General features: G+C 43.7%; 1 protein-coding gene across 2 annotated transcripts in view; it reads left to right on the top strand.

Moving 5' to 3' along the window:
- Positions 1 to 13,048, top strand: part of ppp2r5d (protein phosphatase 2, regulatory subunit B', delta) — a 145,192-nt gene that overhangs the window by 62,269 nt on the left and 69,875 nt on the right. For both annotated transcript variants that reach the window (XM_072550680.1, XM_072550681.1), the window contains one exon: positions 190 to 389. In XM_072550680.1, the coding sequence (XP_072406781.1) occupies positions 190 to 389 (200 nt within the window). The remainder of the gene's footprint in view (positions 1 to 189; positions 390 to 13,048) is intronic.

The raw sequence follows: 13,048 nt of genomic DNA, 5'->3' as shown, positions 1-13,048 counted from the left end.
GATGTTTTTCAAATCATTTAGGTACATATGTGAAGATGTCATGTGCAGAAATTACACTTCAATGAAACTTTAGTAACTACATTTGGAATCATTTTGGAGGCAAGTGTTCTGAACAGATGATGAATGCTTTTCATTGATTATGCCAGCTAAGTGCAAAATTACTTAAACAGTTGTGTATTTTCTTCCTAGATGCACAGACTCATGAGAGAGAAGATTTGTTTGTTCAAAAGTTACGGCAATGCTGCGTCCTCTTCGATTTTGTCTCTGACCCCCTCAGTGACCTCAAATACAAAGAGGTGAAGCGAGCAGGTTTGAACGAGATGGTGGAGTACATCACACACAACCGGGATGTCATTACAGAAGCTATTTACCCTGAGGCTGTTATTATGGTATGCCAGTTTGCAGATGTCTGTTGTGTATACATTGTAGAGAGAACAGATTATTTTTTGTTTAGGCTGTTGTTATTTATGTTTCAGTTGTTAACTAATCCTCAATGACAGCATTCCTGCTGGTTGGTTGAATTTTAAATTCCTCGCCGCCACCCACCACGAGGTTGTCATCTAAACTGGCACTTTAGTACGTTGCTGACGGAGTTCTGCATGCTTGAGAACACATCCTTTTGGTGGAACATTATCCAAGTCTTGAGTAGATGTTTAAGATCCATAGCACTTTTTGAAGATCACTGCATCAATATTGGTTCTTCAAGCAATATCACAAAAAAATCCAGTTAGTACTTTTTGATTTGGTTCTGGGATCTTGCTGAATACAAATTGACTGAGTGACGTTTCTTACATTAATAACAATAATTCCAAAAGTAAATAACTGGTTGTAAACTATAGTTTGGGACCTCCCGAGCCTCTTTTGGCTGTCCTGCTACTTGGCTAGGTAACAATTATGGCTTTTTTAATTTCTTGTGAAGCTTAAATGAGAAAAAGAATCAGAACACCTATTGGCCAATTCCAACTAGCTATGCTAAGCCATGGTTTTGGAAACGTCAAAACTACAGCTGCTCAAAGGTTGCCAAGTGTCTTCAAAAATAACTGAGGGTAGTTAATCTAACTCCATTTCACGAATATCTGATCACCCCTTGACATTTCTTTACAACTTTCCTAAAATTTTTTAAATGTGCTTATCTGAGACTGGCTGGCTCTCCCACAGCAAATAGAGATAACTACATAGTTGTTGCTGGGGACAAGTGAATCCTTCTCTTTCTTTTCTTTTTCCATGCTATCTCCTTTGCTTCACCTTCAAAGTCACTGTAGTATATTTTGGAGGTTGATTGTCTTGTCGTGTTGTCTCTGAATTAGTAATCTAGAGACTGAGGTTCAAATCCTCCTAAAGTAAAGAGGATTTCATTTCAATTAAAATCTGGACTTTGGCGTTCATTAATTACCCTGAAACTGTTGTATGGTTCAATCATATTCTTGGGGAAGCTTTATCTGGTTTGGCCTGCGTATGATCTACAGCAATTTGCTTGACCTTTTAACTGGCTTCTGAAATGTCCTAGCAAGCCATTCGTTTTTATCACCTGCTGGAAAGGAAAACAGCAATGGAACAGAATTGTCCACCTGGCACCAATTGAGGTACTGGAAATGACCATGACAATAGCAAACAGCCCTGTTGACCCTGCAAAGCCCTCCTTATAGTAGGGGGTCTAGTGGCAAAATTGAGAGACCTGTCACAACAGTCTGATACAGTCATCCTCAGTAAATCATACCTTGCATAAAATGTCCCTGACAACACTATCACTATTCCTAGAAATGTCCTGTCCCATTAGCAGGACAGACCCATCCAAGGTGGTGACAGTGTTATAGATGAGGGGCAGCTACCCAAGAAATCCTCAATATTGACTCTGCATCTTATGGCATGATCACACATGGGCGAGGAAACCCACATACTGATTACCATGTACCTCCTCACCCCTCCCCAGCTGATGAATCGCCACTTCATGTTGAACAACACCAGCATTTCCAGATCATAACATTTGGAAGAATAATTGACAATGTCAAGCAGACCTCAATGTCTACCACGAACAATGACTTGGTAGTAGCGCCACTGATTGAGCTGGCTGGATCCTAAAGGACACAGCTGCTAGATTGGAACAATGAGAGGTGGTGAGGGGACCAACAAGAGGGGAAAAAATGCTTGACCTCATTCTCTGTGTTAAAGATGCACCTGTCCAAGACGGGTCACATTAACAACCACACAGTCTTCATGGAGACTAAGTCTGGCCATCACATTGAGAACACATGGCACCCAGTTGTGTGGTACACTTACCATGTTAAATGAGCCAGACTTTGAACAGATCTAGCAACTCAAGACTGGACCTTCATATGGTGCCTTGGGCCATCAGCAGCAAAATCATGTTCCAACACAATCTACAACCTCATGGCCTAGCATACCCTCCACTCAGCCACTCCCATCATGCTAGGGTATCAACCTTGGTTTGGTCAAGAACCAAGAAAACATAACATAAAAGACTGATCCCGAAGATTAGATCCCAGGGGTTTAGGTAGAGCATTGACTGACTGATAGGAAGCAGAGTGTTGGGATAACTGGATCCTTCTCTGAATGGCAAGAGTGTGGTGCTGGAAAAGCACAGCCGGTCAGGCAGCATCCAAGGAACAATTAAGCAACTCCTTGGAGGAGGAGACATCACAAATATCCCCATCCTCAATAATTGGGGAGCTCAGCACATTAGTGCAGAAGTTAAGGCTGAAGCATGTGCAACAATTTGCAAGTAGTGTTGAATGGATGATCCATCTTGGCCTCTTCCAGAGGTCTGCAGCAGAATATCCTGAGTCCAATCTCAACCCCTTCACATGATATCAAGAAATGGTTCGAGGTGTAAGATAATGTCATGGTTTCAGGCCCTGGCAACATTGTTGCGCTGATTGGTCCAAAGTTTGATGCACCCCCAGCCAAATTTTTCCATGATACATACACCTTTGGTATCTAACTCATCAAATGGAAAATTGCCCAGGTATGACCTATACACACAATGCTGGACAGATCCAATGTAGCCAATTGTCATTGGTCTATTCTCAATCATCATTACAGTGATGGGAGGTATCATCAGTGCCATCAAGCAACAGTTTTGCAATACACTTCAGTTTATTCAGATTCAGTTTGAGCCTCACCAGGGCCGATTTAATTCCTTTAATTACCCCATTTATAGCTTTCATCTAGATATGCACAAAAAATCTGAATTTCAGATCTGACAGTTGGCCTTTATAGAGGTTTATAAAATTATGATAAGGTATGTATAGGGTAAATAACCAAGTCTTTTCCTTGGGATCGGGGAGTCCAAAACTAGAGGGCATAGGTTTAAGGTGATCGGGGAAAGATATAAAAGAGACCTAAGGGGCAACTTTTTCACGCACAGGGTGGTGCAATAGGAAGGGTTCAGAGAGGTATGGTCCAAATGTTGGTAAGTAGGATTAGATTAATTTAGGATATCTTGTCACCATGGATGAGTTGGACTGACAGGCCTATTTCTGTGCTGTATAACTCTGACTGCAGAGGTGAGGTGAGAGTGACAGCACTTGATATCAAGACTTCATTTGACCATATGTGGCATCAAGGAGTGCCAACAAAGCTGGAATCGGAGGAAAATTCTGCTGGTTGGAATTATACCTAGCTCTTACAAAGATGATTGGAGATCGATCAGATTTCCTATGGAATTACTCAATGGCACATCCCTGGAACAATTGTGTTCAACTATTTCATCAGTGATGTGAAAGTGCTGGTATTGGACTAGGTTAGACAAGGTCAAAAATCAAAAGACACTAGGTTCTTGTCCAATGGGTTTATTTGAAAACACTACTTTTAGGACTGCTGCTCCTTCATTTAGGGATTTGCATATTAATCAATCGAAACTTGCACCTCCATTCTCACTGACTAAAGATTTAAGGCCCATCTTAGGTGTGTTCAGTTCATTCATGTGAGTTGTATAACCCTTTGATCCTTTCCTTCTAAATTGTGTCTTAAGATCTTCCTCTCTCTCAGAGTAGTGCTCTGAGAACTAGAGTTTTCAAGTAAACCCAATAAAACCTGGTGTTGTATGATGTTTGACTTCCTTCATCAGTGGCCTTCCCTACATCATAAGGTCAGATGATTGCACAATGTTCAGCACCATTCATGACTCCTCAGATAATGAAGTAATCCATGCCCAGATTCAGTAAAAGCTTTGGGCTGACAGTGGGAAGTGACATTCATACCCCAAGTGCCAGGCAACGACCGTCTCCGACAAGAGAGAATCTAACTATTGTCCCTTGACATTCAATGGCATTGCATTCACCGGAATCCCCGTATATTTACATCCTGGGAATCATCATTGACCAGAGCCTCAACTGAACTCCCCACATAAATGTAGGGCTAAAAGAACCAGTTAGAGGCTTGGAATATTGCGGCAAATAACTTATCTCCTCAATTCCAAAGCCAGTCCAAAGTCAGGAGTATGATGGAAATTCCTGACTTATTTAAATAAGTGCAGTTCCAACATTCTACCATGACACCGTCCAAGACAAAACAACACGCTTGATTGGCACCATATCAACAGACATTCAGGTTCTGCACTACCGATGTTCAGTAGTAGCAGTAATGCAACAGGGCTCCATTAGACAGCACCTTCGAAACCCATCGCCATGACCATCTTGAAGGAGAAGGGCAGCAATATGTGGGAACACCACCACCTGCAAGTTCCCCTCCAAGCCAATCACCATCCTGACTCAAAAACACATCACTTTTCCTTCAGTGTCATTCGGTCAAAATCCAAGAATTCCCTCCCCACTGCCATCATGAATCTACATACAACACCTGGATTACAGCAGTTTAAAAAGACAGCTCAGCAACATCTTAAGGGTAATAGGAACAGACAAATATTGGCCTAGCCAGTGATGTCCACATCCTGTGCATGTATTCTTGTGTAGCATCTCCAGGCATGATGATCAATGGCCTGTGCTTCCCACTGAATATTTGACAGATAGTGAGTCTTTGAAACATTTATACAAAGCCATCTGTACCATGTATCAGTGATCAGCTCTCCATACAACATGGTTTTGGTAAATTACTATCACCCATTATGGCAAAATGATCTGCCCAATCTTGCTAGCTTTGCAGGATGACCTTGATATTATTTGTATTGGCTGATTGAGGTTTGTGGATACAATACTGAACAACGCACTTTTGAAGGCATCCTATTATTCAGAGCCATGCAGTAGGGTAGCAGGGACTACAATTTTGTTTATTTTGAGTTTGGGGTATACGCTAAGCTTGTGGTTGCTCCACACTTGTTGACACTGCCAAAGGCCCTATTTGCTTTTGAAAGCTTATTGTCTGCTTTCTTGTATATATTGGTATCAAATGAGATCATGTTTACTGTATGCTTTGTAGTATTTGGGATGTTTCTCTCCATAAGGATGCTTGTTTCTCCTGATATGGGTGCTAAGTTCCAGGCTGATGCAGGATTTCACTTTTCTTTAAACTAACTTTTAGATTAGAAAGTTATGCTGTTTCAGAAAGTGTTATACACTGCAGGTCTGACTGGGGTTCACTGAGGTTTTTTTTTCTCGTGTCTTTGTGTAAAACTATAGATTCCCAAGATTGAAAAGACCTCGTTAGTTAAGCATAAGTAAACTCCATCTGTAAGGCCTTCTGTTGCTTGTATCATGCAAAAGATGATGGTGAATAAGGTCAGGGCAACACACATCCCTTCTTCATATCATTGGAAATTCTGAGCAATTCAAGAGGTTGCTGTTGTGTGTTGTCTGTATTGATTATTATTAAACCTGAGTGGTATCAGAATTTGAGAATTTTCAAAAGTTACTTTCTTTCTCTCAATATCGAATGCCTTGTTCGGGTAAGAGTGATATGTAGGCCCTTATTTTGAATATGATGTTTTACGACTTTGAGTGCAAATACCATATCTGTAGTGTTTATGTTTTCTCTGAAACTGCAATGGATTCTCTGGGAGGTTTTCATCTGCAATGTTAGGTGCAATGCTATTCAGCCATACATTCTAGCCAGTATCTTCCCAGCAATGAGGAGGAGGGTGGTCTTAATGCTATTCCTACACTGTGGGCATCACTGGCCAGGCCAACACTTAATGCCAATCCCTAACTATCCAGAAGGCAGTTATGAATCCATCCTTAAAGAACATTAGTGAACCAAATGGGCTTTTATGATAATTAAGAATGGTTTTGTAGTTATTATTAAACATGCAATTCCAGGTTTTTATTGAATTTAAATTCTGTCTGCCATGCTTGGATCCAAATATGGTTCTCTGGATTAATAGCAATAATTCCACTAGGCCATTGCCCTCCCTATAATCCCCTTAAATAATGGTAATTACAATAATGAGGGCATAGCTGGCTGGAGTGGATTGGAAAAGGAGTTTAGCAGCAGAAGCAAAGGTAATGTCTCCCACCCATCCTCTAACATAAAACAAAGGTTGTGGGAGCCAGATTGACAAGGTAAGGTAAATAGTTTATTTCCTAATTTTTTTTTTAGTAGTCACTTCGGGAGTTAGAACAGTGGGAATTGAGTGTAGGGCAGTGGAATGTTCCTCCTGCAGAATGTGGGAAGTAAGGGTCACCACTAATGTCCCTGCTGACTACATCTGTGGGAAGTGCACCCAACACTAGCTCTTCAAAAACCGCGTTAGGGAACTGGAGTTGGATGAACTTCGGATCATTCGGGAGGCAGAGGGGATTATTGACAGGACTAACAGAGAGGTAGTCACTCCCCAGATAAAAGAAAAAGACAGATGGGTGACAGTTAGGGGACAGAAAGGGAACCAGCAGACAGTGCAGGGATCCCCTGTGGCCAATCCCCTCAACAATAAGTATACCGTTTTGGATACTGTTGGGGGGGTGACTTACCAGGGGAAAGCAGTGGGACACCTGCTCAGAAGGGAAGGGGGAAGAGGAGCAGAGCAGTAGTCACTGGGGACTCTATAGTTAGGGGGACAGATAGGAGGTTCTGTGGGGACGAGAGAGACTCACGGTTGGTGTGTTGCCTCCTGGGTGCCAGGGTCCATGATGTCTCTGATCGTGCTTTTGGGATCCTTCAGGCGGAGGGAGAGCAGCCCCAAGTCGTGGTCCACATTGGCACCAATGACAGGTCGGAAGAGAGATGGGGACTTGAGGCAGAAATTCAGGGAGCTAGGACAAGCAGTGTTGTTTTCTCTGGTTTGCTGCCCATGCCACATGCTAGTGAGGTGAGGAATAGGGAGAGAATGGAGTCTAACACGTGGCTACAGGGATGGTGCAGGAGGGAGGGTTTCGGGTTTTTGGATAATTGGAGCTCTTTCTGGGGTAGGTGTGACCTCAACAAGTAGGATGGTCTTCATCTAAACCAGAGGGGTACCAATATCTTGGGTAGGAAATTCGCTAAAGCTATTAAGGTGGATTTAAACTAATTCAGTAGGGGGATGGGAACCAAAATTGTCGAGCAGGTACAGAAGAGGATGAGAGTAAGGAGTTCCCAAATCAAGTATCTGACACTGGCAAGCGAGAACCTGGATTGAAGTGTGCATACTTCAACACGAGGAGCATCTGAAATAAAGTGGGTGAACTGGCAGTGTGGGTTGGTAGCTGGGACTTCGATGTTGTGGCCATTACAGAGACATGGGTAGAGCAGGGATAGGAATGGCTGTTACCCAGGTTCCGGATTCAGATGTTTCAGTAAGAACAGAGAAGATGGTAAAAAAGGGGGAGGTGTGGCATCGTTGATCAGGGACAATATTACAGTTGTAGAAAGGATGTTTGGGGACTCGTTAACTGAGGTGGTATGGGCTGAGGTTAGAAACAGGAAAGAAGTCACAATGCTGGGAGTTTTCTTTAGGCCTTTGAATAGTCCCAGAGATGTAGAGGAAAGGATAGCAAAGATGATTCTCGATAGGAGTGAGAGAGGCAGGGTAGTTGTCATGGGGGACTTCAACTTTCCAAATATTGACTGGGATCACTACAGTACGAGTGCTATAGATGGGTCAGTTTTTGTCCGGTGTGTGCAGGAGGGCTTCCTGATACAGTATGTAGACAGGCCAACAAGGGGCGAAGCCACTTTAGATTTGTTACTGGGTAACGAGCCTCGCCAGGTGTTAGATTTGGAAGTAGGTGAGCACTTTGGAGACAGGGATCACAATTGTCAGGTTTACTTTAGTGATGGAAAGGGATCGGTGTACTCCACCGAGCAAGAGTTACAGCTGGGGGAAGAGAAATTACGATGCAATTAGGAAAGATTTAGGAAGTGTAGAATGGGAAAGGAAACTGCAGAGGATGAGCGCATTAAAATGTGGAAGTTTTTCAAGGAAAAGCTCCTGTGTGTCCTAGATAAGTATGTACCTGTCAGGCAGGGAGGAAGATGTAGAACGCGTGAGCTGTGGTTTACTAAGGAAGTGGAATCCCTGGTCAAGAAGAAGAAGGCTTATGTTAGGACAAAATGTGAAAACTCAGGGCGCTTGAGGGTTACAAGGAAGTCAGGAAAGACCTAAAAAGAGAGCTCAAGAGCCAGGAGGGGACATGAGAAGTTGTTGGCGGATAGGATCAGGGTTAACCCTAAGGCTTTCCATAGGTATGTCAGGAATAAAAACATGACGAGAGTTAAATTAGGGCCAATCAAGGATAATAGTGGGAAGTTGTGTGTGGAGTCAGAGGAGATAGGGGAAGCACTAAATAAATATTTTTCGACAGTGTTCACTATAGAAAATGAAAATGTTGGCAAGGAACGTACAGAGATACTTGCATTTAGACTAGAAGAGATTGAGGTTCACAAGGAAGAGGCATTAGAAAAAATGCAGAGTGTGAAAATAGACAAGTCCCCTGAGCAGGATGGGATCTATCCAAGGATCGATTGCCGAGCCTTTGGCATTGATTTTCAAATCATCATTGTCTACAGGAATAGTGCCTGAGGACTGGAGGATAGCAAATGTGGTTCCCTTGTTCAAAAAGGGTAGTAGAGACAACCCTGGTAATTACAGACCAGTGAGTCTCACTTCAGTTGTTGGTAAAGTATTGGAAAAGGTTATGAGAGATAGGATTTATAATCATCTAGAAAAGAATAATTTGATTAGGGACAGTCAGCATGGTTTTGTAAAGAGTAGGTTGTGCCTAGCTAATCTTATTGAGTTTTTTGACAAAGTGACCAAGCAGGTAGATGAGAGTAAACCGGTTGATGTGGTGTATATGGATTTCAGCAATTCGTTCGATAAGGTTCCCCACAGTAGGCTATTGTACAAAATGCGGAGGAATGTGATTGTGGGAGACATAGCAGTGTGGATCAGTAATTGGCTCGCTGAAAGAAAACAGAGGGATGTAGTTGATGGAACATGTTCATCTTGGTGTCCAGTTACTAGCGGCGTACCGCAAGGGTCGGTGTTGGGTCCACTGCTGTTCGTCATTTTTATAAATGACCTGGATGAGGTCTTAGAAGGGTGGGTTAGTAAATTTGCGGACGACACGAAGGTTGGTGGAGTTGTGGATAGTGATAAAGGATGAATTAAGTTGCAGAGAGACATAGATAGGATGCAGAGCTGGGCTGAGAGGTGGCAAATGGAGTTTAATGTGGACAAGTGTGAGGTGATACACTTTGGACGGAGTAATCGGAATGCAAAATACTGGGCTAATGGTAGCACTCTTGGGAGTGCAGATGAGCAGAGAGATCTTGGTGTCCAGGTACACAGATCCCTGAAAGTTGCCACCCAGGTTGACTGGGTTTTTAAGAAGGCCTACAGTGTTTTGGCCTTTATTAATAGAGGGATTGAGTTCTGGAACCAGGAGGTTATGCTGCAGCTGTACAAAGCTCTGGTACGGCCACATTTGGAGTATTGTGCACAGTTCTGGTCACCGCGTTATAAGAAGGATGTGGAAGCTTCGGAAAGGGTGCAGAGGAGATTTACTAGGATGTTGCTGGTATGGAAGGAATGTCTTAGGTGGAAAGGCTGAGGGCCTTGAGGCTGTTCTCTATAGAGAGAAGAAGGTTGAGAGGTGACTTAATAGAGACATGCAAGATAATCAGAGGGTTAGATAGGGTGGACAGGGGGAGCCTTTTTCCAAGTATGGGGACGGCAACACAAGGGGACACACCTTTAAAGGAAGGGGAGGTAGGTATAAGACAGATGTCCAAGATAGTTTCTTTACTCAGAGAGTAGTAAGGGTATGGAATGCTTAGCCTGCATCAGTAGTAGATTCGCCAAGTTTAAGTGCATTTAAGTCGTCATTGGACAGGCATATGGACAAACATGGAATAGTGTAGGTGGGAGAAAGTGAGGACTGCAGATGCTGGAGATCAGAGCTTAAAAATGTGTTGCTGGAAAAGCACAGCAGGTCAGGCAGCATCAAAGGAACAGGAGAATCGCTGTTTCGGGCATAAGCCCTTCTTCAGGAATGAGGAAGGTGTGCCAAGCAGGCTAAGATAAAAGGTAGGGAGGAGGGACTTGGGGGAAGGGCATTGGGAATATGATAGGTGGAAGGAGGTTAAGGTGAGGGTGATGGGGCGGAAAGGTCGGGAAGAAGATTGCAGGTCAAGAAGGCGGTGCTGAGTCTGAGGGTTGGAACTGAGAAAAGGTGGGGGAGGGGAAATGAGAAAGCTGGAGAAATGTGCATTCATCCCTTGTGGTTGGAGGGTTCCTAGGCGGAAGATGAGGCGCTCTTCCTCCAGGCGTCGTGTTGCCATAGTCTGGCGATGGAGGCGGCCAAGGACCTGCATGTCCTTGTGGGAGTGGGAGGGGGAGTTACTGTTCAGCCATGGGGCGGTTGGGTTAGTTGGTGCGGGTGTCCCAGAGTTGTTCTCTGAAACATTCCGCAAGTAGGCAGCCTGTCTCCCCAATGTATAGGAGGCGACATTGGGTGCAGCGGATGCAGTAAATGATGTGTGTGGAGGTGCAGGTGAATTTCTGCCAGAAGCGGAAGGATCCCTTGGGGCCTTGGAGGGAAGTGAGGGGGGAGGTGTGGGCGCAAGTTTTGCATTTCTTGAGGTTGCAGGGGAAGGTGCCAGGAGTGGAGTTTGGGTTGGTGGGGGGTGTGGATCTGACGAAGGAGTCGCGGAGGAATTGGTCTTTCCGGAACACTGATGGGGTTGGGGAGGGAAATATATCCTTGGTGGTGGGGTCTGTTTGGAGGTGGCGGAAATGACGAAGGATGATGCGATGTATCTGGAGGTTGGTGGGGTGATAGGTGAGGACCAGTGGGGTTGTCTCCTGGTGGTGATTGGAGGGGTGGGTTTCGAGGGCAGAGGAGCGGGAAGTGGAGGAGATGCGGTGGAGAGCATCGTCAATCACGTCTGAGGGGAAATTGCGGTCTTTGAAGAAGGAGGCCATCTGTGTTGTTCGGTATTGGGATTGGTCCTCCTGGGAGCAGATGCGGCAAAGGCGAAGGAATTGGGAATATGGGATGCTGTTTTTACAGGGGGCAGGGTGGGAGGAGGTGTAATCTAGTTTTTGTCGGCCGGGGCAGTGTAGGTGGGATGGGCTTCAGATGATTATGACAGGGCGGCGCAACATCGAGGGCCTGTACTACGCTGTAATGTTCTATGTTTAGAACAAAGGCAGACGTTTTAAAAAGATGGTTCATGGCTTACAGCAAAGATGTATCCAAGTGAGAAAGAAGGATTCTAGGAAGGAGATAACCCATCACGGTCAACCAGAGAAGTTAAGGACAGCATTAAGTTGAAAGAAAAGACCTAAATGTGGAAAAAATGAGTAGTAAGCCTGAAGGCTGGGAAAGTTCTAAAAGCCAACAGTCAGCAAGGAAAAATATAATGGAAAGAGAAGATCAACTCTGAGAGTAAACTCGTGAGAAATCTGAAGACTGATAGCAAGATCTAAGTACATAAAAAGGAAGAGAAGCCAAAACGAACATAGTCCTTTAGAGAATGAAGCCAGGGAGCCGGAAATGGGAGAGGCTTTGTCTAATTGCTTTCCAAAGTTACTAGATAATAAAGGAGAATAGGAAGTACACCAAATCACTCCCCAAAGAGAAACTAATAGGGCTAAAGACTGAAAAATCTTCTCGATCTGATGGGGTTGGATCCTCTGATGGTAAACCAGTGGATACTGCCCTGGTAGTAATCTTCTAGGACTCCTTAGATTCTGGAAAGCACCCAGAGGATTTCAGAAACTGTCAATGTAACACCTTTTACGTAAAAAAGGAAGAAGAGAAAAGAATACATAACAATAGGCCAATTAACTTAATGCTAATCATTGGGAAAATGTTTGTCTGTAATAAAAGATATAATAGCAAAGCACTTTTAAATGCAGAATATGATCAAGCAGAGTCAGCATAACTTCGTGAAGGGAAATCATGCCGAACAAATTTGTTTGAACTCTTAGAGAGGTAACAAGCAAGATAGATAAAGGGGAAGCAGTGGATGTTATATATTTTGATTTCCAAAAGACATTTGAGAAGGTACCATACATTAGGCTATCAAATAACTTTTAAGAGACCATGTTATTGGAGGTAATATACTAACCTGTTTGGAAGATCAACAAACCAGTACAAGAGAGTTGGGGTAAGGGGGACATTTTCAGGATGGCAACCTGTAACTCGTGTGCCACAGGGATCAATAGTGGGGTCACAATTAATTACAATAAATATTAATGATTTGAATAAGGAAATCTAATGTACTTGAGCCAAATTTGCAGATTACATTCAAATGGGTGGGAAGGCAGCTCATGAGGATGATACTGAGGGGTATAGATGGGTTAGAGAGTTAAAATCTGGCAGATGAATATAATGTTTGAAAATATGGGGCTTTGGACTCAGGTCAGTTTGAACAGGGAAAGGCTGCAGAAAACTACTGAACAATGGAAGTTGGAGTTTCTTTCCAAGAATCACAAGCATCCAAAGTTCATTGAGTAATAGGCATGTAATGTTGGCTTTTGCACCCCGCACCCCCCAATTCCACCCCCTCGGCCAGGAGGAGCAATTCCACTCCCAAGACATTCCATTGGCATCCTATTTCAGGAACTGCATTTTCCCCTCCCATGTGATCAACCACTCTTTGTACCCCCTCCCCCGATTCCTCACCTTCCATCCCACTAACCTCTGGA

Source organism: Chiloscyllium punctatum, chromosome 3, assembly GCF_047496795.1.
Source record: "Chiloscyllium punctatum isolate Juve2018m chromosome 3, sChiPun1.3, whole genome shotgun sequence".
Taxonomy (NCBI): domain Eukaryota; kingdom Metazoa; phylum Chordata; class Chondrichthyes; order Orectolobiformes; family Hemiscylliidae; genus Chiloscyllium; species Chiloscyllium punctatum.
Note: the sequence above shows the minus strand (reverse complement) of the source record. Positions and strands in the feature narration are given on the sequence as shown.